At 39.4% G+C, this 27,343-nt stretch overlaps 1 protein-coding gene across 1 annotated transcript; it reads right to left on the bottom strand.

The window, feature by feature from the left end:
- Nucleotides 1–1,206: 1,206 nt before the first annotated feature.
- Nucleotides 1,207–27,303, bottom strand: DEPDC4 (DEP domain containing 4). Its single transcript, XM_055576171.1, is given in 13 exon segments — nucleotides 1,207–1,534; nucleotides 3,539–3,617; nucleotides 7,409–7,538; nucleotides 7,621–7,761; nucleotides 8,979–9,033; nucleotides 10,419–10,569; nucleotides 10,571–10,589; nucleotides 13,781–13,967; nucleotides 23,477–23,583; nucleotides 23,585–23,618; nucleotides 24,430–24,621; nucleotides 27,181–27,262; nucleotides 27,265–27,303. Coding segments are annotated over 13 exon segments (1,392 nt in total). The 3' UTR covers nucleotides 1,207–1,358.
- Nucleotides 27,304–27,343: the final 40 nt, after the last annotated feature.

The following is a 27,343-nucleotide window of genomic DNA, read 5'->3' as shown; positions in this document are numbered from 1 at the left end:
TACATCATGAGAAACGCTGGACTGGAAGAAACACAAGCTGGAATCAAGATTGCTGGGAGAAATATCAGTAACCTCAGATATGCAGATGACACCACCCTTATGGCAGAAAGTGAAGAGGAACTCAAAAGCCTCTTAATGAAAGTGAAAGTGGAGAGTGAAAAAGTTGGCTTAAAGCTCAACATTCAGAAAATGAAGATCATGGCATCTGGTCCCATCACTTCATGGGAAATAGATGGGAAAACAGTGGAAACAGTGTCAGACTTTATTTTGGGGGGCTCCAAAATCACTACAGATGGTGACTGCAGCCATGAAATTAAAAGACACTTACCCCTTGGAAGGAAAGTTATGACCAACCTAGACTGCATATTGAAAAGCAGAGACATTACTTTGCCAACAAAGGTCCATCTAGTCAAGGCTATGATTTTTCCTGTGGTCATGTATGGATGTGAGAGTTGGACTGTGAAGAAGGCTGAGTGGTGAAGAATTGATGCTGTTGAACTGTGGTGTTGGAGAAGACTCTTGAGAGTCCCTTGGACTGCAAGGAGATCCAACCAGTCCATTCTGAAGGAGATCAGCCCTGGGTGTTCTTTGGAGGGAATGATTCTGAAGCTGAAATTCCAGTACTTTGGCCACCTCATGCAAAGAGTTGACTCATTGGAAAAGACTCTGATGCTGGGAGGGATTGGGGGCAGGAAGAGAAGGGGACGACAGAGGATGAGATGGCTGGATGGCATCACTGACTCGATGGACGTGAGTCTGAGTGAACTGCGGGAGTTGGTGATGGACAGGGAGGCCTGGCGTGCTGCGATTCATGGGGTCGCAAAGAGTCGGACACGACTGAGCGACTGAACTGAACTGAACTGAAAGGGGTAGCTTAAAAGTAGTATGTACTAAGGAAAAAACATGCTTTCTTTGGAGAACTCATAGATGAAATGTTCTTTTTCTATGGAAAAAAAATTCTAAGGAAATGAACTGTATCAGATCCCTAATAATAGCACCACATTTAATAAGCAGCATAGTAATTAAATGAATCAGCATACAAGAATTTAACTTACATTCCCTTTTAAAGATAAAAAACATCCTTTACAGTTTTTTAGAGATCTACTCTCTTAGCAACCTCCAAATACTAACTAGAGTATTGTTAACTATAGTTGCTATGCTATACATTACATCCCAGGAGTAATGTATTTTATGACTGAACGTGTATACCTTTTGACTCTTCCTTAACAAAGTAAGCATAATTACATTTAAAATGTTTATAGGCTATCCTTTCTCTGTAGTGTGGGTATTGGCAGTTTGAGAAAACTACCAAAGGAGTTCTTTATATTAACAAATTATAGTTTCCTATCCCAGAAACGTTAGTGCAAAACTTCTGGATGGTGTTTTTGGAATTCTTTAATTAATTTATTTTTTCATTTTAAAGAGATACTAGGGTTACTATTAATCTCAAGAGCCAACTGGTGAAGATATTGGCTTGTCCTTTCCTTATGTTTTTCAAACTCCTTGTACGTCAAGCATTGGCAAGATGTGAAACCTGAAAAAAAAAAAGTACAATTGAAAAAGCAAGTTAAAAAAAGAAAATCATGAAAATGTACCTATTCAAACTGGTGTTATGCTGGACCTTTTTCCTCAAATATGGTATATGACATTACTTATATTGTCTTTGCTTCAGAGTAATACTGTTTCTTTACATGTGCTCTATAGCAAAACATACCTTGTCTTATTTTACATACATTGTTTGATTTTATTTCCAAAATAAGTCCATGAAGTAGGAGAACCAATGTACTACTATACTAGTTTCAAGTAGAACACACTGGAATTTAAGTGACATGACTCACAGATAGAAGGTGAAGGGGAGGAAAAAGTTTTCCTTGACTTTCTTAGGGTCCCTGGCTAGGTCTGAGAAGTAAACTGATAAATACAAAAACTGGAGAAAAAGCACACAAATGTATTTAGTAAGTTTTATGTGACATAGGAGCCTTCATAAGGAAATGAAGACTCAAAGAAACAGACCTATATACTTTATGCTAGGTTTGATGAAGAATTGGAGAAGGAAATGGCAACCCACTCCTGTACTCTTGCCCTGGAAAATCCCATGGCTACAGTCCATGGGGTCGCAAAGAGTCAGACATGACTGAGCGACTTCACTTTCTTTTCTTTGATGAAGAATCCACAGTCCCAGAAGAATGTTGCAAGGTAAGGTATGAGGTAATTGTAATAAACTGGGAAAAGTTAGCAAAGCCTGTTTGTTCAGATTCTTCTTGACTTCCCTTTGCATTGGGAGATAAGGATAGTCCTTTGCTCCTGGTGTAGAGAAGGCATCTTTCATATGAAGGTGTTACAGCCTATTTCAGGGAGAAATGGCAAGAGGGGAGTAGGTCAGAGCAACCCTCCTGCTTCTGCCATTTTTTCAAACTCTTTCAGCTTAAAATATTCAATGTAATGTGCCATGTTTTGGGGTAGTGTGTCCTGAACCATCAGAAGCATGTACAAAACATGAACAAAGAATTTCATGAATGTGAGCAGTCTTTTTTGCATAGCCCTGTGAGCTGTCTTAGCATGTATAGTCAACTAAGCCTTTCTGTATGCTGATCTACAGATGGGGACACCTTAGTCTCCAGACACAGCAAAGCAATTCTCAATCATGGTAACTTCTGAAATCCTACAGCCCATTAATATTAGGTTTTGTGTTTTGTTTTGTTTTTTTCTATTTTCACTATAATGGCCTTTGCTTAATCACACGTGCTGACACCCTGGAATTACATTGCCTCTGAAAACTTAAAATCCTACACCTAACTCTCTGTTCAGAACCTACTGCCCTTCAAATAATAATATAATAATAGCTTACAATGAATGTTTACATATATCAAACCTTTTGAACTTTTTCTCACTAAATCTTCAATGTTCTAAGGTGTAGAGTTGTTGGCATTATTATTAGCCCTGCCTTATCAATAAAGAAACAGAAGCTTGGACCACATGGCTGAGCTAAGGTCTGAACCTGGGATTGCCCCACTCGCAGGGTTTGAAGTCTCTATACTATACCATACTGCCTTTAGCCCTGTAACAACTCACATCAGTCTCAGAACACAAAAACCTGCCATGCCATTTTTCTTTGTTCATCATCTTTTTTCCATCCTTAGTCAGACACATATCTGATCATCTGAACCACTTTCTCAGTCAGTTGATTTTAAATGTTTCTGATATCAAATATTTATCCCTGTCTTTATAATCAAGACAGCACAGGTAAAGCCCTATAATAGGAAAAAGCTTGGCTTGTTTGAGATTCCCTATTATAAATACCCCCATCTGGAAGCAGCAATGAGATACAGAAAGTATTTACGTTTTTAGAAGAAAGGTAATCAAACAGAGAGCTTCCAAAAAGAACTAGAGAAGAACTTACTCTAGAGATATTTAAAAATAACCTTAATGTAACCACCTTTTATAGCATTATACATTTATTACATACTCATCCTTGGTTCCCTTCCAACTTATATAACAGTCACTTAATGATATAGAAAGAATAAGTCTGAGTCAATACCTGATATGGCATCTGGATCTTCTCCATGCAGAAGCTTCTTAAATTTCTTACTAACCAGATCCAATAAAGTAACTGGTGTCTACATGAGTGAGTGAGTGAGTGAGTGAAGTGGCTCAGTCATGTCCAACTCTTTGTGACTCTTTGCGACCCCATGGACTGTAGCCCTGCAGTCCATGGGATTCCATGGGAATCCATGGGATTCTCCAGGCAAGAATACTGGAGTGGGTTGCCATTTCCTTCTCCAGGGGATCTTCCCAACCCAGGGATCAAACCAGGGTCTCCCACATTGGAGGCAGACACTTTAACCTATGAGCCACCAGGGAAGTCCTACAGTAACTTCTGATTTTATATCTACATAAAAACAGATATTTTCAAGTTTCTAATATGAATTTTTCTAGCCAGTAATCTACTATAGGGGGCTTAATCTAATATAGGGGGCTTTCCTGGTGGCTCAGACGGTAAAGAATCAGCCTGCAATGCAAAAGACCCAGGTTTGATCCTTAGGTCAGGAAGATACCCTGGAGAAGGGAATGGCAAAAAAAATCTCAGTTTTTTTGACCAATGCATAGGGGAAGAGGATTACAGATGGGGAAAGGGGGCGGGCAGCAGAAAGCCTCTGAATTATAAAGGGTATATAAATACTTGAAACTTTTTTAGAATTCTTAAAATTCTATTTTCTACTTCCACATATGTGATATATCTGAAACTAGGTTAACCAATCATTAGTACAGTGTTCTACTATAATAAAAATTATTTGTACTTCCATTAAAGCGTCTGTCTGCAATGCAGGAGACCTGGGTTCCATCCCTGGGTCAGGAAGATCCCCTGGAGAAGGAAATGACAACCCACTCCAGTATTCTTGCCTGGAGAATCCCATGGACTGAAGAGCCTGGTGGGCTACAGTCCACAGGGTTGCAGAGTCGGACACAACTGAGCGACTCCACTTTCACTTTAACAGCACTGGACTAGATAATCTTGCACTGCAATCACATGATCTGTATGTAAATAGTAGCTCTAAAATACATAATAATATCATTCTCTTAAAATAGATATATACTCTTTTTCCAGTCTTAGTTATTACACAAAGGAAATCCCAGATTACAACATGTATCTGACGAAAAAATTCCTCAGCTAACATTGTTATAGAGGGTAGACCTACCAACGTTGAACCTCATATCCACATAGCTCCTTCATCTTGAGCCCCAAGGTAGGTACCTTTCCATTAGCTTCTATTGTCCTGAAAATTTACAAACATGAAGCCATCCCCATCAATTCATTCTGCCATGCAACAAAAATTTAGTGAGTGATTTCTAGGACAGTTCTAGGTGATAAATAAGCACATCAAGTCTGAACTCATGGAATTTGCATTCTCAGACATGACAGCACATGAGATAAAGACAATTTCAAAAATCAGCAAATATATAACTTCAGGTAGTGATAAGTGCCATTAAGAAAGCATAAAGCAGGATACAAAGCTAGAGTGAAGAAGATGGGTAGCTATCTTAGTTAGAGAAGATAGAAAGATACCCCTCTTACTTACTGAGAGACTATCATTTTGAGCAGAGGCCTGAAGTGATGTGAAAGAGTGAGGCCATAAAAAGACTAAATAGAAAATGTCCCAGACATAACCAAGACAGCACAAGTAAAGCCCTGTAACAGGGAAAAGCTTGGTTTGCTTGAGATCCCATATTATAAATACCCCCATCTCAATTTCCCTGAAATACTTCATCCCCTAATCTCCAGAAACCAGTCACTGGAGTCACTTCTCCCAGCTTCCTGAATTCCATACCAGCACATCCTCCAGCCCATGTCAAGTTCCTTCTCCCTTTCAGTCCTGCTACAAAATTTGAACCAGTAACTTTCTTTATGACATTGCTAGTTCTAACACGAGGGGGAGGTAAAAAATCCTTTCTAACTTCTCAACCATATGTAGCAAAGAGGAGAATTCATTTACCCAGAGGAGGCGGCAGAGTGAGAACAAAGTGGAGATGCTAAGTGGTAAGGAAGAGGAGGAGAGAAAACATTCTAAATTCCTGGTTGGATCTTTTTATAAGTAAGGAATAAACATGAATTATGGTTTAGTGACTATAGAATTAAACATTTATGTAACCACTGCCCTAATCTCTATTTATTATATTTTATGATGAAAAATGAGGTGCAGAGTAACAACTGATTTTTAAATGAGCTTTAGAATATATTTCATTCAAAAGTCATAAAAGAGGGACTGCTTCTATTGTATATACTTAGTACCACCTTTTTCTCTGAAATAATGGAAAAGAAACTTCAGTTAAGGGTGAGAGAACTGCTACAAAATTCAAACCAATGTGTTTCTAATGACACGAGATAACATTTTTTACACACAAAAAAATTGAGAAGGGAACAATTTGTTTTAAATATATCTACACTCCCCCAAACTCCCCTCCCATCCAGTTAAGAAGGGAATATTTCTTTATAGAGGCTTTGGAGAAATAATGCCACTAAAAGTGCCAGTGTCTGGTACTAAAATATAGTAGTGAGGCTAAAAGGTAATCTTTTTTCTTATGTTAGGAAAAAAAAATCTTTTTCTAAGATCTTTTTCAAAATATATCAAGAATTTGACAATGACTCTCTAACTCCATTGCTACTCCTTTGTTTCAAGTCGCCACATTTCTTGCCAGGTTATTACAATAGCCTCCTAAAAGATTTTTCTGCTTCCTTCCTTCCCCCTTTATAATCTGTCCACAACACAAAGGCCAGTTATCTTCATAAATATCAGTCAGATGAGCCCACTGTTGTGCTGAAAACTTCTCACGATTCCCCACTTTATTCCAAGGACAGGCAAGGTCTCTCCAATGGTCTACAAGGGCCACCTCCTCTCCAACCTCATCTCACACTACTCTCCCCTCTGCTCACCGCTTTCTTGCTCTTGTTCCTCAGCACCCAGCAAGCATCACCTCCAAGGCCTCTGCTCTAGGAACCATTTTTTCTGCCCCAAACAAACCCTCCCACACTCATGGCAATTTAGTTGACTGTCCTCGTTCCACTATCTGTTCAAATCTCACTTTCTCAGTGAGCCCAACCTTGGCCACAGCATTTAATACCATAAGCTCCTACTAACCCCCACCCTGTCACATCAAAATTCCCTTAAACTGCTCCTTTTTTTTCCTATTGCATTTGTTGCTTTCCATCAAACTATATGATGATAACTTATTGGGTATGTTTTTATTTTTGTCTGCACCATGCAGCCTGTGGAATCCTGGTTTCCTGACCAGGGGTCGAACCTGGGTCCCTGAAGCAAAAGTGAAAAAGGGCCTGCATCTTTGTGTTTTGTTTGCTAATGTGTTCCAAGTACCTAAGACAGTGTCTGGCACATAGTAATGCACCAGAAATGGCAATGGCATCCCACTCCAGTACTCTTGCCTGAAAAATCCCATGGACGGAGGAGCCTGGTGGGCTGCAGTCCATGGGGTCGCTAAGAATCAGACACGACTGAGCGACTTCACTTTCACTTTTCACTTTCATGCATTGGAGAAGGAAATGGCAACCCACTCCAGTGTTCTTGCCTGGAGAATCCCAGGGACAGGGGAGCCTGGCGAGCTGCCGTCTATGGGTTTCACAGAGTCAGACACGACTGAAGCGACTTAGCAGCAACAACAGCAGCAGAAATAGGTTGAAGAAATTAATCAGTATACTTGTAAATATCAACTAAATACCAATGTTGTTTTGAATTTGGTTTCTTCTCTTTAGTGGGTGTGGGGAGAGAGCATTCCTTCAATCTTTGCCCATTATAGGTACTCAGTAAATCATTTATTAAGTGAATGCTTTGCTTTTTCATCTGACACAAATAGCTTAGTAATAAGTAATAAGTGTCTGGCAAAATGCCAGACATACCTTGAAGAGCTCATAGTGGAGCTCCAACAGGAACAAGACTAGTTGTCCTGCATGTACTTTTAATAATAATTTGGATTGCAAAACTGCTTTCGCAAGAGTTTTCAGGACCACCATTTTGTTATCAAACTGTAAACAAAAAGATTCATTAGCTTGAGTTGGTTTTAAACGAAATAAATAGAAGGTTTTAAAACTGTTGCAATTTTTTTCACCTTTTTTGCAACTTGTTGGCATTAGCTTCTGATGCAATTGCCATGAAAGTAAGTAGCCATCGTAATTCTTCTCTAACGTTGGACAACAACAATCTTAGATATAGTTGTGTTGCTTCAAGTGCTTCTGTTCTTTTTTCATTTTCTGTTACATAGGTTTACAAAGACGACAAAGCAAGGGGAAAAAATAAATGCAGATTATACTACTTAGCAGTCAATTAAAATGCTGTGATGCTGTATTTGATTTGCAGATTCATTTTTACATTCAAAAAGTTTTTATTATAAAATATCTCAAACATATAGGAAATTATCTATATAATATGCCAAACACATGCATAATTATATCCGGCACTGTCAAACATTAATTAATTTCTTTTTTCTGGCTGCATGCCACAGCCTGTGGGATCTTAGTTCCCCGACCAGGAATCAAACCGGCAACCTCTGCACTGGAAGCCCAGAGTCTTAATCACTGGACCACCAGAGAAGTCCCCTTAATTTGTTTTTAATGTGAAATTATATGGCCACCTACATAGCTAAAAAAAGACATGATATGTCACTCAACTTTTATTTTACTAAAAGATCACCAAATTAGTACATCAGAAATTAATATTTACAGATACCTCAATTCTCTAGTCCTGTGAAAGTGAAAAGTGAAAGTGAAAGTCGTTCAGTCGTGTCCAACTCTTTGTGACTGTATAGTCCATGGAAGTCTCCAGCCCAGAATATTAGAGTGGGTAGCCTTTCCCTTCTCCAGGGGATCTTCGCAACCCAGGGATCGAACCCAGGTCTCCAGCATTGAAAGTAGATTCCTTACCAGCTGAGCCACAAGGGAAGCCCCTCTCTAGTCCTGTAGTGTATCATAATATTTCTTAGAATGTCCCTATGAGAGAATTACCTTAGATCTAATTCCTATACTACATTATTACATTTGGCATTACAATTTACGTGACAGGCAAAAAGTAGTGAAAAAAGAACTCTATGAGGGAATTTGCTGGTGATCTAGTTGTTAGGACTTGGTTCTTTCACTGACAGGTCCCTTGGTTTCGTCTGCGGTGGGGGAACTAAGATTCCATAAGCCATGGTCTTTGGCAAAAAAAAAAAAATAAGACTCCATGAAGTAATTTGACACCATAGAAAAAAATATTAAAATGCAACATTCAGGGAATTCCATGGAGGTCCAGTGGTTAGGAATCCATGCTTCCACTATAGGGGGCATGGGTTCAATCCCTTCTTGGGGAACTAAGATCCTACCTGCTGCAGAGCACAGCCAAAAAAAGCAATACCCATATAATACATTTCCATCAACTTGTATCTTCAGGTTTTATTATTATGCAAGAAAACTGAAGTTTAAACATCACTTAACTAAAAGTTCAATAATTCCTGAATAAATACCAATATACTCATCAGTTAATAAGCAGCCTCTCTCCTGATTTGGAAAACTCAGCAGTGGCCACAGGACTGGAAAAGGTCAGTGTTCATTCCAGTCCCAAAGAAAGGCAATGCCAAAGAATGCTCAAACTACTGCACAATTGCACTCCTCTCACACGCTAGTAAAGTAATGCTCAAAATTCTCCAAGCCAGGCTTCAACAATACGTGAACTGTGAACTTCCAGATGTTCAAGCTGGTTTTAGAAAAGGCAGAGGAACCACAGATCAAATTGCCAACATCTGCTGGATCATTGAAAAAGCAAGAGAGTTCCAGAAAAACATCTATTTCTGCTTTATTGACTATACCAAAGCCTTTGACTGTGTGGATCACAATAAACTGTGGAAAATTCTGAAACAAATGGGAATACCAGACCACCTGACCGGCCTCTTGAGAAAACTGTATGCAGGTCAGGAAGCAACAGTTAGAACTGGACATGGAGCAACAGACTGGTTCCAAATAGGAAAAGGAGTACATCAAGGCTGTATATTGTTGCCCTTCTTATTTAACTTCTATGCAGAGTACATCATGAGAAACGCTGGGCTGGAAGAAGTAAAAGCTGGAATCAAGATTGCTGGGAGAAATATCAATAACCTCAGATATGCAGATGACACCACCCTTATGGTAGAAAGTAAAGAACTAAAGAGCCTCTTGATGAAAGTAAAAGAGGAGAGGGAAGAAGTTGGCTTAAAGCTAAACATTCAGAAAACTAAGATCATGGCATCCAGTCCCATCACTTCATGGCAGAGAGATGGGGAAACAGTGGAAACAGTAGCTGACTATTTTGGGGGGCTCCAAAATCACTGCAGATGGTGCTTGCAGCCATGAAATTAAAAGACACTTACTCCTTGGAAGGAAAGTTATGACCAACCTAGACAACATATTAAAAAGCAGAGACATTACTTTGTCAACAAAGGTCTGCCTAGTCAAGGCTATGGTTTTTCCAGTGGTCATGTATGGATGTGAGAGTTGGACTATAAAGAAAGTTGAGTGCCGAAGAATTGATGCTTTTGAACTGTGGTGTTGGAGAAGATTCTTGAGAGTCCCTTGGACTGCAAGGAGATCCAACCAGTCTATTCTAAAGGAGATCAGTCCTGGGTGTTCATTGGAAGGACTGATATTGAAGCTGAAACTCCAATACTTTGGCCACCTGATGGGAAGAGCTGACTCATTTGAAAAGACCCTGATGCTGGGAAAGATTGAGGGCAGGAGGAGAAGGGGATGTTAGAGGATGAGATGGTTGGATGGTATCACCGACTCAAGGGACAGGAGTTTGGGTAGACACTGGGAGTTGGTGATGGAGAGGGAGGCCTGGTGTGCTGTGGTTCATAGGGTCGCAAAGAGTTGGTCATGACTGAGCGGCTGAACTGAACTGAACTGAACTCCTGATTATAATATTTTACTATGACATCAAAGAGTAACTTCTCTGTATTCAGTCTTGTCTCTTCGTTTCTGTGTTGTACTAACTGCTGGCCAACAGTAACTATTAACTGACCAGGGAAATATTCCAAGCATTCAATTGCTGCACTAATTAAGCCAATTATCAATCCTGGAGGCAAAAACAAAATAAATCAATGGTTGATGTTTACATTTATCTACCTAAAACATTCTTTGATAAAGCATAATGAAATCTAGCTTATAATTAACAATCTAAGAAGAAACAACTAGAAAATCTTTTCAGTAATTATTTTTGGATGATAAGGGAGTAAAATAGATTTTTCCTTACTAGATACCACCATACTTTTCTCTACCTTGACTTTCAGGGAATTATAATATCTGGGAGCCACCATTTCATTATTTGTTTCTACCTTTGTTAGATTTTGTGGCGAAGAGTTCATCTGTATTGCTCTATTCCATTGGCGGTTCCTCTCTCATTTCCCACTCTGATCATTAGGTGCATATGGTTGTATTTTATTTGAAAATAAGATACTAAATGCTTTCCCATCAAGATGCACTGTTTAAATCCCACTGCACACTCTTTTCCCCTTTTAATCTCCCAACCCCAATAGATAAGAAATTTAGGGGACTTCAGTGATGGTCCAGTGGCTAAGATTCTTCACTTCCAATGCAGGGGGACTGCTTTTGATCCCTGGTCAGGGAACTAGATCCCACATGCTGCAACTAAAGATCATGCATGCTGCAAGAAATATCAAACATCCTTTGTGCTGCAGCTAAGATCCTGCACAGCCATGAATATGTATTTAAAAGTCTCTGAATTCAGTATTTCTTTATAAAATAAAATAAATTTAAGATTCTTTCACTCTTCCCTCCCTTCAGTGACAACTTTGGAAGGCCTATAATTCCCCCTTCTCCGCATCTGCCACCTTCCCAACCCCAGATTTTGCTGAGATAGGTTAGTATTTATTATAATTTCCCTTAATACTATGTACCTTCTTTGTTGACATCATATTTAGCACTTACACTTTGTACATTCTCACACAGTTTTACCTTATCAACTTGGAATTTATGTGTGTATGTGTGTCTGTATGCAGGCATATATGTTTGAACCCATGCATGTATGTTTCTATGCATGCACATATGTGGGTTCAAAATTAAGGAGAAGAGAAAATAGAGCACCCAGACCAAAGTTCATTGCTTACCAATATTTCCTTCTTCTTCACCTGTCTTCATCTTGGGGTTCTGGCTATTCCTTTGTAAACAGATTAAAATGTATCTTCGAATATTTTCTTAGGATGGGGTTCCTAAGTGATACACACTATGAATTCTTGATGATCCTGAAATATCTTTCCTTCTTCTCTTCACTTCCTTCTCCTTCCTTCCTTCACTTCCCTCCCCTCTACCCCCAAGGTAAATGGAACATATTGCTTAAAGGTGTAACTCATTATTTTTCGGCTCCTAGTGTTGCAGGTGAAAAGATTAAGGGTAGTTGGATTGCATTTTTCTTGCAGGTAGCCTACCCTTTCTGCCTAGAAGCTCATAAAGGCTGACCGGCTGCTGTCTGATTCCTGCAAAGGCTTCTAAAGAAATCGTGTTTCTTTGTTGGTGTCCCTGTATTCTCTCTGACTCAGGGACTGGGGAAGTCTCAGCCACTTGTTGGGTCATTCTTGGCCTATTGTAAATTAGGAGCAAGCGTGTCATGTGCAAGGGGCTTCCCAGGTAGCACTAGTGGTAAAGAGCCTGCCTGCCAATGGAGGAGACATAAGAGACACAAGTTTGATCCCTGGGTCAGGAAAACCCCCTGGAGGAGGGCACAGCAACCCACTTCAATATTCTTGTCCGGAGAATCCCTTGGACAGAGAAGACTGGTGGCCTATGATCCATAGGGTCACAAAGAGCCGGACACAACTGAAGTGACTTAGCATACACATACACGCATGCATGTCATGTGCAAACAGGACCATGGCTGATTAAGATGGTTCACAGGTCTGATCACTAGCTCTTCCCAGGATCTGAAGCTTTCTGGTTCCCAGGCCTGGAGTCTGATGTTCTTTTCTTGTTTGACCCACATGGGAGAAAAAATCATATCAGTTCTCTCTGCCTGAATCCCAGAAGTACCCAAGGTCATATACCCATGGTTCCTAGCAACTGGTTTACCAGGAGTGACAAATACCTTGGAGTTGGGAGTGTAAGAGAAGGGACCTCATTCAGGTTACAGGGGTCCTGGAACATCTCCACAAATGAGACTGCTTTTATGATAGGCCTTATTTCATTGTACTGTAATGTTTTGTTTCATGAACATCTCCCCTACTAGACTGTGGCGTCTTTTACAGCAGGGATGAATAAATCAGTAAAAACCGTCATGGTTGTTATTTATGGTTATAAAATGGAAATAATAGAACTGTGGCAAAACACTCAGGGCTGGTGCAGGGAAAGAAGATTGACAAATCATGACTGAGCTCAAATGAATTAAACCACTAAGATATCTGGTTATCTTCTCACAGGTCAGAACCAGGGACTTTCTATTTTAGATCAAAGGAGAATTCAGTGATTAATTTCTAAATCAAAGCTGGTGTTTGCTCATATATACGATTACGTTCTCATACATTTAAAAAAACAAGGATAAAAGATGTGAAAGAACATTTTAGTTATAAATTGACAATAAAAATGGTCCCCTAAAGCTAAGATCATGGCATCTGGTCCCATCACTTCATGGCAAATAGACGGGGAAACAGTGGCTGACTTTATTTTTCTGGGCTCCAAAATCACTGCAGATGATGATTGCAGTCATGAGATTAAAAGACGCTTACTCCTTGGAAGGAAAGTTATGACCAACCTAGACAGCATATTAAAAAGCAGAGACATTACTTTGCCAACAAAGGTCCATCTAGTCAAGGCTATGGTTTTTCCAGTAGTCATGTATGGATGTGAAAGTTGGACTGTGAAGAAAGCTGAGCACTGAAGAATTGGTGCTTTTGAACTGCAGTTTTGGAGAAGACTCTTGAGAGTCCCTTGGACTGTAAGGAGATCCAACCAGTCCATCCTAAAGGAGATCAGCCCTGGGTGTTCATTGGAAGGACTGATGTTGAAGCTGAAACTCCAGTACTTTGGCCACCTGATGAGAAGAGCTGACTCATTTGAAAAGACCCTGATTCTGGGAAAGATTGAAGGCAGGAGGAGAAGGGGACGACAGAGGATGAGATGGCTGGATGGCATCACCAACTCGATGGACATGGGTTTGGGTGGGCTCCAGGAGTTGGTGATGGACAGGGAGGCCTGGTGTGCTGTGGTTCATGGGGTCACCAAGAGTTGGACACGACTGAGCGACTGAACTGAACTGACTCAGGTAGACGTAAGTTTGGAATCACCTCTCTGTCTAGTTTAGAGTTTGCAATAACAAGATCTTCCTCTCTATTTAATTGAAGAATTTGTGTTTTAACTAGAGTTTCCAAAATACTTTCCAAGAATGGAAGGTGAATAAATTGAAGAATACATAACAATGTTTGTTGTTTTCAAACATCTTCCACAGCTTAGAAAGAAAAATAATACAACTATCAGACTAATAAATAACACTTCAGTCAGTGTTATAAAATTCTATTTCCAGCAATACAAAAGCATTAACATAATGGATGAATTTAGTACTGGGATAATTAAATTGGCTAAATTACAGTTTTTCTTTTCAAGATTGACCTTTAAATAGACACCAGGGTTATGAGTCATATTACTTTTATTTTCTGGTTATGTTAATTATAAAGTGATATTATCTAGCTTTTAAGGGGTATTATCAATAGGTTAATTCCAGATATAAAAAGCTATTGGTCCTGCTTATAAATTATTTTGTGCATCTGAGAGAATGAGATTACTAATTATTTACAATTTTATTAAAAGCAGGGATAGTTGTAGTTAAATTGTTTTTAAATTCAAATATAGTATTAGGTTAATTTTAACTTGGGTTTCTGGTCATTTATGTTAAGAGTTCATAAAGTTTTTTTTATTATTCTAAGCATTGCTGCTACTGCTAAGTCGCTTTAGTCGTGTCCGACTCTGTGCAACCCCATAGACGGCAGCCCACCATCTATGGAATCCCAGGCTTCCCCGTCCCTGGGATTCTCCAGGCAAGAACACTGGAGTGGGTTGCCATTTCCTCCTCCAATGCATGAAAGTGAAAAGTGAAAGTGAAGTTGCTCAGTCGCGTCCAACTCTAGCGACCCCATGGACTGCAGCCTACCAGGCTCCTCCACCCATGGGATTTTCCAGGCAAAAGTACTGGAGTAGTACAATTCTAAGCATTGGATCATCATTAATATTGTGTTTTTCTTTAAATGAAAGAAAATTGCAGAAGCTAAAGCTACAGTAAATCTCTTGCAGAGCTTTACTGCCAATCATTGTTGTTCAGTCAGTAAGTCGTGTCTGACTCTTTGCAACCCCATGGTTGCCCTCTGTTCTTCCCAGTAGCATACTGGACATCTCCCAACCTGGGGGGTTCATCTTCCAGTGCCATATCTTTTTGCTTTTTCATACTGTTCATGGGGTTCTTGTGGCAAGAATACTGGAGTGGTTTGCCATTTCCTCTTCCACTGGATCATGTTTTGTCAGAACTCTTCACTATAACCTGTCCATCCTGAGTGGCCCTGCATGGCATGGCTCATAGCTTCATTGAGTTATGTAACCCCTTTCGCCATGACAAGGCTGTTATCTATAAAGGGGTACTGCTAATAGCCTATGCATGAAATTTGGATCATAGCCATGACTTATCTGGTTATTTTAAATAGAATTTTGAATATAGTATTTTGAATAAAATTAATTTGTTTAAAAATGGGAGATTTCATATAAAATTCTCGGTTTCTAGCTTCTTTTTCAAAGTATCATAAGATGGAAGAAGCACAAGCTGGAATCAAGATTGCTGGGAGAAATATCAATAACCTCAGATATGCAGATGACACCACCCTTATGGCAGAAAGTGAAGAGGAACTAAAAAGCCTCTTGATGAAAGTGAAAGAGGAGAGTGAAAAAGTTGGCTTAAAGCTCAACATTCAGAAAACGAAGATCATGGCATCTGGTCCCATCACTTCATGGGAAATAGATGGGGAAACAGTGGAAACAGTGTCAGACTTTATTTTGGGGGGCTCCAAAATCAGTGCAGATGGTGATTTCAACCATGAAATTAAAAGATGCTTACTCCTTAGAAGAAAAGTTATGACCAACCTAGATAGCATATTGAAAAGCAGAGACATTACTTTGCCAACAAAGGTTCGTCTAGTCAAGGCTATGGTTTTTCCAGTAGTCATGTATGGATGTGAGAGTTGGACTGTGAAGAACGCTGAGTGCCGAAGAATTGATGCTTTTGAACTGTTGTGTTGGAGAAGACTCTTGAGAGTCCTTTGGACTGCAAGGAAATCCAACCAGTCCATTCTAAAGGAGATCAGTCCTGGGTGTTCTTTGGAAGGAATGATGCTAAAGTTGAAACTCCAGTACTTTGGCCACCTGATGACTCATTGGAAAAGACTCTGATGCTGGGAGGGATTGGAGGCAGGAGGAGAAGGGGATGACAGAGGATGAGATGGCTGGATGGTATCACCGACTCGATGGACATGAGTTTGAGTGAACTGCGGGAGTTGGTGATGGACAGGGAGGCCTGGCATGCTGCAATTCATGGGGTTGCAAAGAGTCGGACACGACTGAGCGACTGAACTGAACTGAACTGAAGATCTCATAACACTGGGCTTGAATTCATGTCTGACCAGAGTTAGCTGATATAAGTTAGTGGCTACCATATTTACACTGACATGTCATTTCCAGCTCACCACAAACCCCAGCACTTCCTGCTGTTGCCCAACAGTGAAGTTGACTGTCAGCTCCATTTTCATGGTATCATGCTACTGGTTTTGCTACAGTAGAAATTAATTTCCCTAGAGTTATATCTCTGTCTTAAGCAGGAAAAGGAAAAACAGCCAATGGGGCCATTGCTTGGCAAATCCCATGGACAGAGGAGCCTGGTGGGGTCGCAAAGGAGTCAGACACAACTTAGAGACTAAACAACAAGGGTCATGCATTTCAAGCAAAACGACAGCGTATATTTTCCCTACATGTTTGAAAATGAAATCCTCACACGCTGTCCGATCTGCCTGGCTCCTAAAGGCATCTGAGTTTGCTACTGCTGAGTTACTGACAAAAAATATATCAACAATCTTTTAGTAAAGACCTGAGATCATTTGTTACTGTTCAGTCTGTAAGTCGTGTCTGATTCTTTGCATGAACTGCAGCGCTCCAGGCTTCCCTGTCCTTCACTATTCTCCCAGAGTTTGCTCAAACTCATGTCCACTGAATCAGTGATGCCATCCAACCATCTCATCTTCTGTTGCCACCTTCTCCTCTTGCCCTCAATCTTTCCCAGCATCAAGGTCTTTTCCAGTGAGTCAGCTTTTTGCATCAGGTGGCCAAAGTATTGGCACTTCAACTTCAGCAACTGTCCTTCCAATGAATATTCAAGGTTTTATTTCTTTTAGAATGGACTGGTTTGATCTCCTTGCTGTCCAAAGGACTCTCAAGAGTCTTCTCCAGCAACACAGTTGGAAAGTATCAATTTGTCAGTGCTCAGCCTTCTTTATGGTACAACTCTCACATCCATACATGACTACTGGAAAAACCATAGTTTTGACCAGACGGACCTTTGTCAGCAAAATGATGTCTCTGCTTTTTAATACACTGTCTAGGTTTGTCATAGCTATTCTTCCCAGAAGCAAGCATTTTTTAATTTCGTGGCTATAGTCACTGTCTGCATTGATTTTGGAGCCCAAGAGAATGAAAACTGACACCGTTTCCACAATTTCCCCATCTACTTGCCATGAAGTGATAGGACCAGAGGCCAAATCTTAGTTTTTTGAATGTTGAGTTTCAAGCCAGCTTTCTCACTCTCCTCTTTCACCTTCATTAAGAGGCTCTTTACTTCCTCTTCACTTTCTGCCATTAAAGTGGTATCATCTGCATATCTCAGGTTGTTGATATTTCTCCTGGCAATCTTGAGTCCAGCTTATGATTCATTCAGCCCAGCATTTCGCATGATGTACTCTGCATATAAATTAAGTAAGCAGGGTGACAATATACAGCCCTGATGTACTCCTTTCCCAATTTTGAACCAGTCTGTTGTTCCATATCTAGTTCTAACTGCTGCTTCTTGTCCTGCATACAGGTTTCTCAGGAGAAAAATAGCCTCTAATCAATCAGTCCATATTTGTTAATACCAACCTTTGGGCATAGCACTGAATCAAGTGCTAGAAAAAGATATATATAACAATAATGACCCTTCAGCAGCCATCCATAGGTGAGGAGGAAAGGATAGCCACACATGAAATGGATGAAGGCAAATTTTATCAAGTCGCCAAGAAGCATGAATAGATTCTTATGAACAAATCCAAAAGTAGAAAAAAGACTATTCAGCAATAGCATCAAGACAGAATATTCATTTACTCAACAAATATTTTGAGACCTATTTTGTATTAGACAATGTTCTAGGTTCCAGGGGCATAGTGGTAACCAAAACAGGCAAAATTCTTGCCTTAATGGAGCTTATAGTCTACGGAGAAGAGGGAGGCAGACAATAAATAACAAAAAGTGAAATATGTCTGTGTCAGTTTGTTTTCTCTGGATAGAAATGAAGGGAAAAAATGGAGATCAGACTACACTATGGGATTAGTGTTGTGATTTTAAATAAGATGTGTGGGAATTATCATCAGGAAGATGATATTTGAGCGAAGACCTGAAGGAGAGGGAGCAGAGAAATGTGCATGTCTGGACATACTAGCCAAGTGCAGAGCTGATTAACAGAATAGCTAGCTCCATGTGAGGAAATTAAGACTCAAGAAGGATGTTGTGACAACGCATACAGTCACCACCGTATTCTTAATGGAGCATTTCTTATCCAATCATCTCTGTGCTGGGTGAAGGGGATACAAGGGGATACACTTTGCATTTGAAGAGCATACAGTCCATCCAGCGTTTAGGATAGCCTAAACACAAATATATGTACAGATGAGTATATGTGTATATGCTGCTGCTGCTGCTAAGTCACGTCAATAGTGTCCGACTCTGTGCGACCCCATACACGGCAGCCCACCAGGCTCCCCCGTCCCTGGGATTCTCCAGGCAAGAACACTGAAGTGGGTTGCCATTTCCTTCTCCAATGTATGAAAGTGAAAAGTAAAAGTGAAGTCGCTCAGTCGTGTCCGACTCTTAGTGACCCCATGGACTGCAGCCTACCAGACTTCTCTGTCCATATAAAGAAAATTTTTATAAAATGAGGAGGCAGTATATGAGCCATTCATTAAATGTTACATACCAACAGCTAAGCACTGGGTCATTCAATGGGAAATACAATGGTGAACAAAGATGAGGACTGTCCCTAAGTACCTCACACTCCAGTAGGAAATAAAGACAAGTCAACAGGCAATTTCATTCGGTGTGTAAATGTTTTGGTGGGAGAAGTACAGTGTGTTCAGTAGGAATCACACTTCGCTTTGGCTGAGGAAACCTTTGTACAATGTATTCTTCTGGAAGTCAAGTAAAACTGATGAATAGTATGGAATTGCTCTAGCCGATCTGGACATTCCCCTCAGGAGAGAGGGAGAGTACCTGCATCTTTAGAATCCCTAACATTTCTAAAATATATTTCAAAAATATTAGTATATTAGCTTCAAAATATTAGTCATTATATTTTTTTATATTTCTAATACATTTTATAGGTGTTATCAGAAAGAAACACCTGTAAAAAATAAACAAATCTCAGCAAAGAACAGATCTCACTTGTAAAAAATAAACAAATCTCAGCAAAGGTTCACCTTGACTCTACTAGTCACACAAATGCAAATTTGCAAGAAGCCTGCAGTCCTGGCTTTATCACTGCTGGCAGAATTTTCGACTCAATTCAAGTGAAGTAGGTTTCTCAGTTTTGGGGGAACTAAGGAATGACCTTTTTTAAAAACAAAGAAAAGAAGGACTTGATACTTTTATTTCTTGGCTGACATTTATACAGGTGTATTGCCAACTGCATACCTTTAGCCAGCCATATTTTTCCAAATAGAAAGTAGCCTAGATTTTCTTGTGGGCCAGCTAATTATTTAATTTTATAAAACCAGACAGTTTTATATGTGTTAATACATCTGAGGGGGTGTTTTTGTGCTTGAGGATCACAGAATAGTCAGATTTCAGTGGATAATAATAACAACAAAACCTACAACCATGCCTGATTTGTTAGAATTTAGAGAAACTTCCAAATGCATTTTTCCAAAAATTTTGGTATGAAAATTTTTTTAGAGTGAATTTTTTTTACTCATTAGATATAAGAACAATCCATTTGAAAGTTAGTTCTCTTTTGCAAGCCCTTTTACAAAACAAAAAACAATAAAAAACTTACTTAAGTGGATTTAAGACTTTCAAAAATAAAGAGACTTGTTATTAGTAACTTATGAAAGAGTACCTCTCTCAAAACCATGTTTTATTAGAAAGAACAACTAAAATAGGTTCTCTGTTTCTGTATTCTGAAGGCTGACACGTTCAGTTGAGACAAAGAGCAAACATATCAACTACATATATTTCAACTGTACCCATTTAATAGTTTACAATACTTTGTTGCAACAATAATGATAAGACACTGGGTAAAAGTATGGAAATCTAGGTGTGAGTCCTTTTTAAAAATTTATTTTACTGTGTTGAGTCTTAGTTGCAGCACATCAGATCTTCTGGCACATGATGCAGCCCACAGGCTTAGTTCCTCCAAGGCATGTGGGATCCTAGTTCCCCGACAAGGGATTGAACCCCCATCCCCTAAAGTGCAAGGTGGATTCTCAACCACTGACCCACCAGGGAAGTTCCCAGGTCTGAGTCTTGATGCCATTAGTTAACTGTGGAAACTTTGCAAGTTATCTAACTTTTCTGAGTCTCAGTTTCCTTGTCTATAAAATAAATAGTCTAAACTAAAGTAAAGTAGATGTTCCCGGACTTGGCTGATTTTTGTTTTAACATAAAGTCTCCTTTTTTAGGGGATTCCCTGGCAGTTCAGTGGTCAGAACTCAGAACTTTTACTGCTGTGAAAGTGAAAGTCACTCAGTTGTGTCCGACTTTTTGCATGGATAGTCCATGGAATTCTCCAGGCCAAAATACTGGAGTAGGTAGACGTTCCCTTCTCCAGGGAATCTTCCCAACTCAGGGATCGAACCCAGGTCTCCTGCACTGCAGGTGGATTCTTTATCAGCTGAGTCACCAGGTAAGCCATGACCCAGGTTCAATCCCTGGTAGGGGAACTAAGATCCCACAAGATACACAGTACAGCCAAAAAAATTTCCTTTTTTAAAATGCAAAACTTAGTAATTATTGTTTTGTAACAATGTTTAAAATATCTGGCTAAACACAAAAGATATTTCTAACTAAAGATATTTCAAACTAAAAGATATTTCAAACTAAAGATATTTCTATTTTCACCTAACATTTTTTGTTAAATATGTTATTCATAGAAGAGTATATAAATGCATGTGAACCATTTAAAGTATTTGGGAGACAAATGCAAGAAAAAGAAGAGACATAAACCCTATTTTCCTTTTTAGAAAATTAATAGATGTCTGTAAAACTGAAAAAGCATGAAGCAGCAGTATAAGCATGACATTTAGAGACATGAGATACATTTATAACATACATGAGTTACAATATACAGAATTGTAAATGGTTGTCTTTGGAGAGGGGCAAATGCATGAGACGGAGAAGGCAATGGCACCCCACTCCAGTACTCTTGCCTAGAAAGTCCCATGGACCGAGGAGCCTGGTGGGCTGCAGTCCATGGGGTCGCGAAGAGTCGGACACGACTGAAGCGACTTAGCAGCAGCAAATGCATGAGAGGAGAAGGGTAGGAAACTAATTTTTTGGTGAGAAAATCTGTAGAACTACTTTAATATTTTATATTATGTATATGTATAACAAAGATAAAAATAAAAATGTTTTTAAAAGTACATAAGAGTGCCATCTTTCTTTCCCTTACCATGTCTTATTTATTTATCCTTTTGAGTCTGTTTCTCCAACTATAAAATGAAAGTTCTACCCTCACTTTACAGGTCTATTGTTAAATTATAGATAACAAATATAAAATGCATTAACAAGTTACTTGGCCCAGAGAAAGGCCCAACAAATGAAAATTACTTTTATAAGCATCTTCACTGATAAATTATATCCATCTTTAGTTAGGAATTTCTTTTTGTTTTTGTTTAGTCACTAAACTGTGTCTGATTCTTTGTAATCCCATGGATTGCAGCTCGTCAGGCTTCCCTGTTCTTCACTATCTCCCAGAGTTTGCTCAAACTCATGTCCACTGAATTGGTGATGCTATCTAACCATCACATCCTCTGTTATCCCCTTCTCCTGCTGCCTTCAATCTTTCCCAGCATCAGGGTCTTTCAAATGTGTCAACTCTTTGTATCAGTTGGCCAAAGGATTGAAGCTTCAGCTTCAGCATCAGTCCTTCCAATGAATATTCAAGGTTGACGTACTTTAGGATTGACTGGTTTGATCTCCTTGCTGTCCAACGGACTCTTGAGAGTTCTCCAGCACCACAATTTGAAAGCATCAAGGCTTCAGCACTCAGCCTTCCTTATGGTCCGACTCTTACATCCATACATGACTACTGGAAAAACCATAGCTTTGACTGTACAGACCTTTGTCAGCCAGGTGATGTCTCTGCTTTTCAATACATTATTTAGGTTTGTCATGGATTTCCTTGAAGCAAGTGTCCTTTAATTTCATGGCTTGAGTCACCATCCACAGTGATTTTGGAGCCTAAGAAAATGAAATCTATCAGTTTCCACTTTCCCCCCATCTATTTGCCATGAAGTGATGGGACCTGATGCCATGATCTTTGGTTTTTGAATGTCGAGTTTTAAGCCAGTGTTTTCACTCCTCTTTCACCTTCATCAAGAGGCTCTTTAGTTCCTCTTCACTTTCTGCCATTAGGGTGGTGTCATGTGCGTATCTGAGGTTACTGATATTAATGCTTCTTGACCTGCATACAGGTTTCTCCAGAGACAAGTAAGGTATCCTATATCCTCATGGGAAAATGATGAGACAAGTTTTTCTTTTTCACTCATAACAGGTAAAAATCAAATTTCTGTTGGCTCCTCTTTTTCAGCCTGTCCTCTAAATATTCATCTTTCTCAGAGTTTTCTTCTAGTTCCTCTTCTCTTCTCATTTGCACCCTTTCTTTGGGCACCATGCATTTCTCTTCTCACACTCATCCTAGTTATCATTGATAACTTTTGCTCCTCCAGTGTGCAAATCATGCTTGTTTTGCTTCTGTCATGGTTTGACCACACACATTATAGTATGTAACCATTATGAATTGTGATTGCATCCCTCCTAACTGCCCTGGGCATGGGGCTGTTTTTTCCACTGTTAAGTGGCATTATAAGCACAAAACCACAAGTAGATGAAGTATTGGGGAAGGAAGGACAATGCCTCGATGGCTAATTTAAAAAACCCACCTGCAGTGCAGAAAATTTGGGTTTGATCACTGGGTTGGGAAGATTCCCTAAATGAGACAATGGCAACCTACTCCAGTATTCTTGCCTGGAGAATCCCATGGACAGAGGAGCTTGGTGGGGCTACAGTCTATAGTGTTGCAAAGAGTTGGACACGACTGAGCAATTGAACATACAGAGCATTTACAGAGCCATGAAACTATTCTGTATAATACTATAATGGTGGAACAGTCATCAGACATTTGTCAAAACCCACATCATAATATACACCACCAAGAGTGACCACTAATGTAAATCATGGGCTTTGAGTGATAATGATATGTCAGTGTAAGTGCATGGATTATAGCAAACAACCACTCTGGTGTAGGGTGTTGATAGTGGGGGAGGCTGTGTATATATGGGAATTCCCTGTACTTTCTGTTCAATTTTTCTGTGAACCTAACAATGTTGTAAAAAAGTAAAGTCAATTTTAAAAGTCAGTTCTTCCTTAAAAGTTCTGAAAAGAACTAGCGGAAACTGAAATTACCTTTTGAAAGTGGGAGAACAGGTTTGTCAACTGTGATGCTTACAGGTAAAGCCAGAGTCCCTCTCATTGTGTCAATAAGTTCCTCAATTCTTTCCTCACCAATCTCGTGCTAGAGGATTTGAAATCATTTCCTCTTCTGGTCAGTTGAAAGAAACAATATGTGAATTTCTCTATTATATATAGGACCAATATTTCAAATATGCACTTAAATTTACTTATTAAAACTTACTTACACATTTCCTATTTTCAAAAAGATGTCAGGCAGCTTACAGTAAAAGATACAAGTGAAGAAGTGAAGAAGTGAAGTCGCTCAGTCGTGTCCAACTCTTTGCGACCCCATGGACTGTAGCCTATCAGGCTCCTCTGTCTATGGGGTTTTCTAGGCAAGAGTGCTGGAGTGGATTGCCATTTCCTTCTCCAGGGGATCTTCCCAATCCAGGAATCGAACCGGGGTCTCCCGCATTGCGGGCAGACACTTTACCATCTGAGCCACCAGGGAAGCCCAAAAGATACAAGTAATAAATTTATTAGATAACAGAATATCACCAAAAGAGGATGTTAGGATTGTAAATAAACAGAAAAATATATATGTTAATTCTAAGGTTATCATGGTTTCTATAACAAAGAAGACTTTTGCTCTAGTTTCCATAACTTTGACTTTATCTACTTTGGTTAAGTCACTTTTCAAAAACTAGGAAGCACACAATTCATCAGAGGAGATAAAGTTTTTCCTGGTATAAATTCTAAGTATTTATGTGATCATTTCCTCATAACTGTTTTAGAGCAAATGCAGAAATAGATTAATTTATATATGGCTATTTCTTTTATTAATTTCTGAAAAAACTTGAAAGTAGAATATTTAAGGTTCGCTCAATGAAGACTGTTCTGCCAGCATCTAAACACAAAATACTACAATATCTTGGTTAACACTAACCTTATATGCTTCTTTGCTTTTATTTCATCAGTTAACCCAGTCTCAGAATTCTTTTTTCTTTTGCAAAAAACATAAGATGATTTATTGCCTAGAAATCTGTAGAGACTATTGTTTGAATCTTCAAATTCCAATTCCTTTTCATTTTTGAATAGCTTTGTTCCTACTGGTTCAAATACTTTATGATTCATTAGAACTTGGCAAAGACAAACTCCTTTAAGACGAAAGATGTCATTACTACTTAGGCACATATTTTGCATAAGATGACCTAATACTGCATTGACAGCATAGGAACTGGTAAAAGTCTTTTATGTTTGTAAATGCTGCTTCCTTCTTTTTATTTCCACTTGAGTCTGAAGGGAGTGAAAAATACCATCCCATAGCTGAGTAGCTTGAAAGGGACCAGAGCATCATGAAAAAAATTTAAACATATGTTTCTAGCAAGTTTAGATTACACAAAAATATATACTTTTTTTGCAACCTTATGTTTTTTTATGTCATATCTGCTGCCAATGCCTTTCTTAAGTTTCTTCTCCTAGCATCTTATGGAAACTATAATAGGTTTACTAAGATTGCACAGGTTCACCTCCCAATAAAATCAGAGTAAACCTAGGAATTTGATCTACTGATAAAACATATACTATTATGTGAATGTATAGTCTTGAAGAATATTAATTTAGGATACATTCAAAAGGAATGCACACACTTACTGAAATTTTGCTTATTACAGAGCTGTGGCTTCATCAGACTCTGTTTTTATTTCTTCTTTTTGACTTTTGAACAATGACAACCTTTGCATGAAAGAAATCTAGGGCAAGGAGCTGAAAAAACTGATTTATCTGTCAGTTGTTCTTGTTGAAAAAAAAAACTTAGAAATAATGAAAACCTGAAGACAGTAAAATGTCCAGCACATGGGGAATAGTTAAATAGATTATAGTATAGCTTTGTTACAGAATATTAAACACCCATTAGGAAGAATGACATTTATAGCATGAAGGATTTCATTAAGTAGTAAAAACAGAGTTGGGCGGAACAATTTGTATACTATTAATATCATCCTAGTTATGCAAAAATAAATTCCCAACCTATACACAAATATACGAAAACAGAAAGAAAGGTCTGGAAGGATAAAATTCAAACTAACCTTTGGGAAATAGACATAATGAAAGCATGTTCACTTTTCAGCATACATATTTCTGATTTTTATAATGTACATATATAAAGTTTTTCAATTAATTGGAGACAATAAAATTTAAAAATTTAGATATAATTTACATTTCACAAAATTCACTCTTTTAAAGTGTACAATTCAATGACTTTTCATTCACAACTCTGTGCAGCCATCTTTCATCTAACTCCAGACCATTTCATCACTTCAAAAAGAAGACTTCATACAGTTAGCAGTCACTCTTCATTCCCTCCTACCCCAGTGAATTTTTAATAAAAATTTTTTTAGTAAGATAAGGGAATAAATTGAAACATCTAGAATGTTGTTTCTAGATTTTTGTTGTTATAATCCAAGAATTTAAGGTCTTTCTTCCTTTGCCTATGAATAACTGAAAGTTCAATTCAGTTCAGTCGCTCAGTCCTGTCCGACTCTGCAACCCCATGGACCGCAGAACGCCAGGCCTCCCTGTCCATCACCAACTCCCGGAGTTTACCCAAACTCATGTCCATTGAATCGGTGATGCCATCCAACCATCTTAGCCTCTGTCGTCCCCTGCTCCTCTTGCATTCAATCTTTCCCAGCATCAGGGTCTTTTCAAATGAGTCAGCTCTTCGCATCAGGTGGCCAAAGTATTGGAGTTTCAGCTTCAATATCAGTCCTTCCAATGAACATTCAGGACCGATTTCCTTTAGGATGGACTGGTTGGATCTCCTTGCAGTCCAAGGGACTCTCAAGAGTCTTCTCCAACACCACAGTTCAAAAGCATGAATTCTTCGGCGCTCAGCTTTCTTTATAGTCTAACTCTCACATCCATACATGACTACTGGAAAAACCATAGCTTTGACTAGACAGACCTTTGTTGGCAAAGTAATGTCTCTGCTTTTTAATATGCTGTCTAGGTTGGTCATAACTTTCTTCCAAGGAGTAAGTAACAGGAAACTGGGTGCCAATTTTACATAATGGTGTGATGTTTAGAGCAAAGAAACAGTCACCTTCAAACGCCTTCTGTAGCAGAAGCTGTCTATCCTTGAACTATTACAGCGCGAGACCTTGTGGACAGTGCGTAGACAGGAGCAGGGGGTGGAGAGCAGAGTGGAAAAGGGGAAGGTTTGAGAAGTAGAAGCAAGTAGGGTCGAAGTTAGGGTAGGGTGGGGTAGATAAGCCTAGGAGTCTATGAGCGCTGGAGACAAGAGTTATTTTCCACGGACCATCTGCCTCGCTAAGCGTCATTAAACAAGTAGGCCAGGTTAAAGAAATAGTCCTCGAGCTCAAGGACTTGCAGCATTGGCATCATCTTATGAACGTCTTAGAAACATAGACCATCAGACCGTACTCTTGAATCCACGCTGTATTTTAATAACACCCCCAAATCATGTGTTCGTGTTAAAGTCTGAGAAGCACTGCTTTCCAGGACTCCCCAAGAAGCGTAGCTTCTGAAAAGACCCAGAGGCGGTCCTCAGTCAGACTGAGAGGACAGGTGGGCGGGGAAAGGGGCGGATCCAGGAAAGGGGCGAGCCCCAGAGGCCTGAGCTCAAAGTCCAAACCTTCGCTCTCCTCAGCTGTCCCCCTCTTTAGGGCACATTTGGCTAGGCTCTAAAGGGCTACCTGTCCTTCTTTTCCTGGAGCCTCTAGGGCTCACGAAGCTCGATCCGTTCCGCCCAGGGCCGGGAAGCTGGATCTGGCAGTCAAGGCAAGATTACGGAACCGCGGAGTCAAACGAACTGCCATAAACTCGTCCACCGGGCTCCGCCTCCGGCCCGTGGCCCCG

The sequence above is a fragment of the Bubalus kerabau genome, chromosome 1 (assembly GCF_029407905.1).
Source record: "Bubalus kerabau isolate K-KA32 ecotype Philippines breed swamp buffalo chromosome 1, PCC_UOA_SB_1v2, whole genome shotgun sequence".
Taxonomy (NCBI): domain Eukaryota; kingdom Metazoa; phylum Chordata; class Mammalia; order Artiodactyla; family Bovidae; genus Bubalus; species Bubalus kerabau.
Note: the sequence above shows the minus strand (reverse complement) of the source record. Positions and strands in the feature narration are given on the sequence as shown.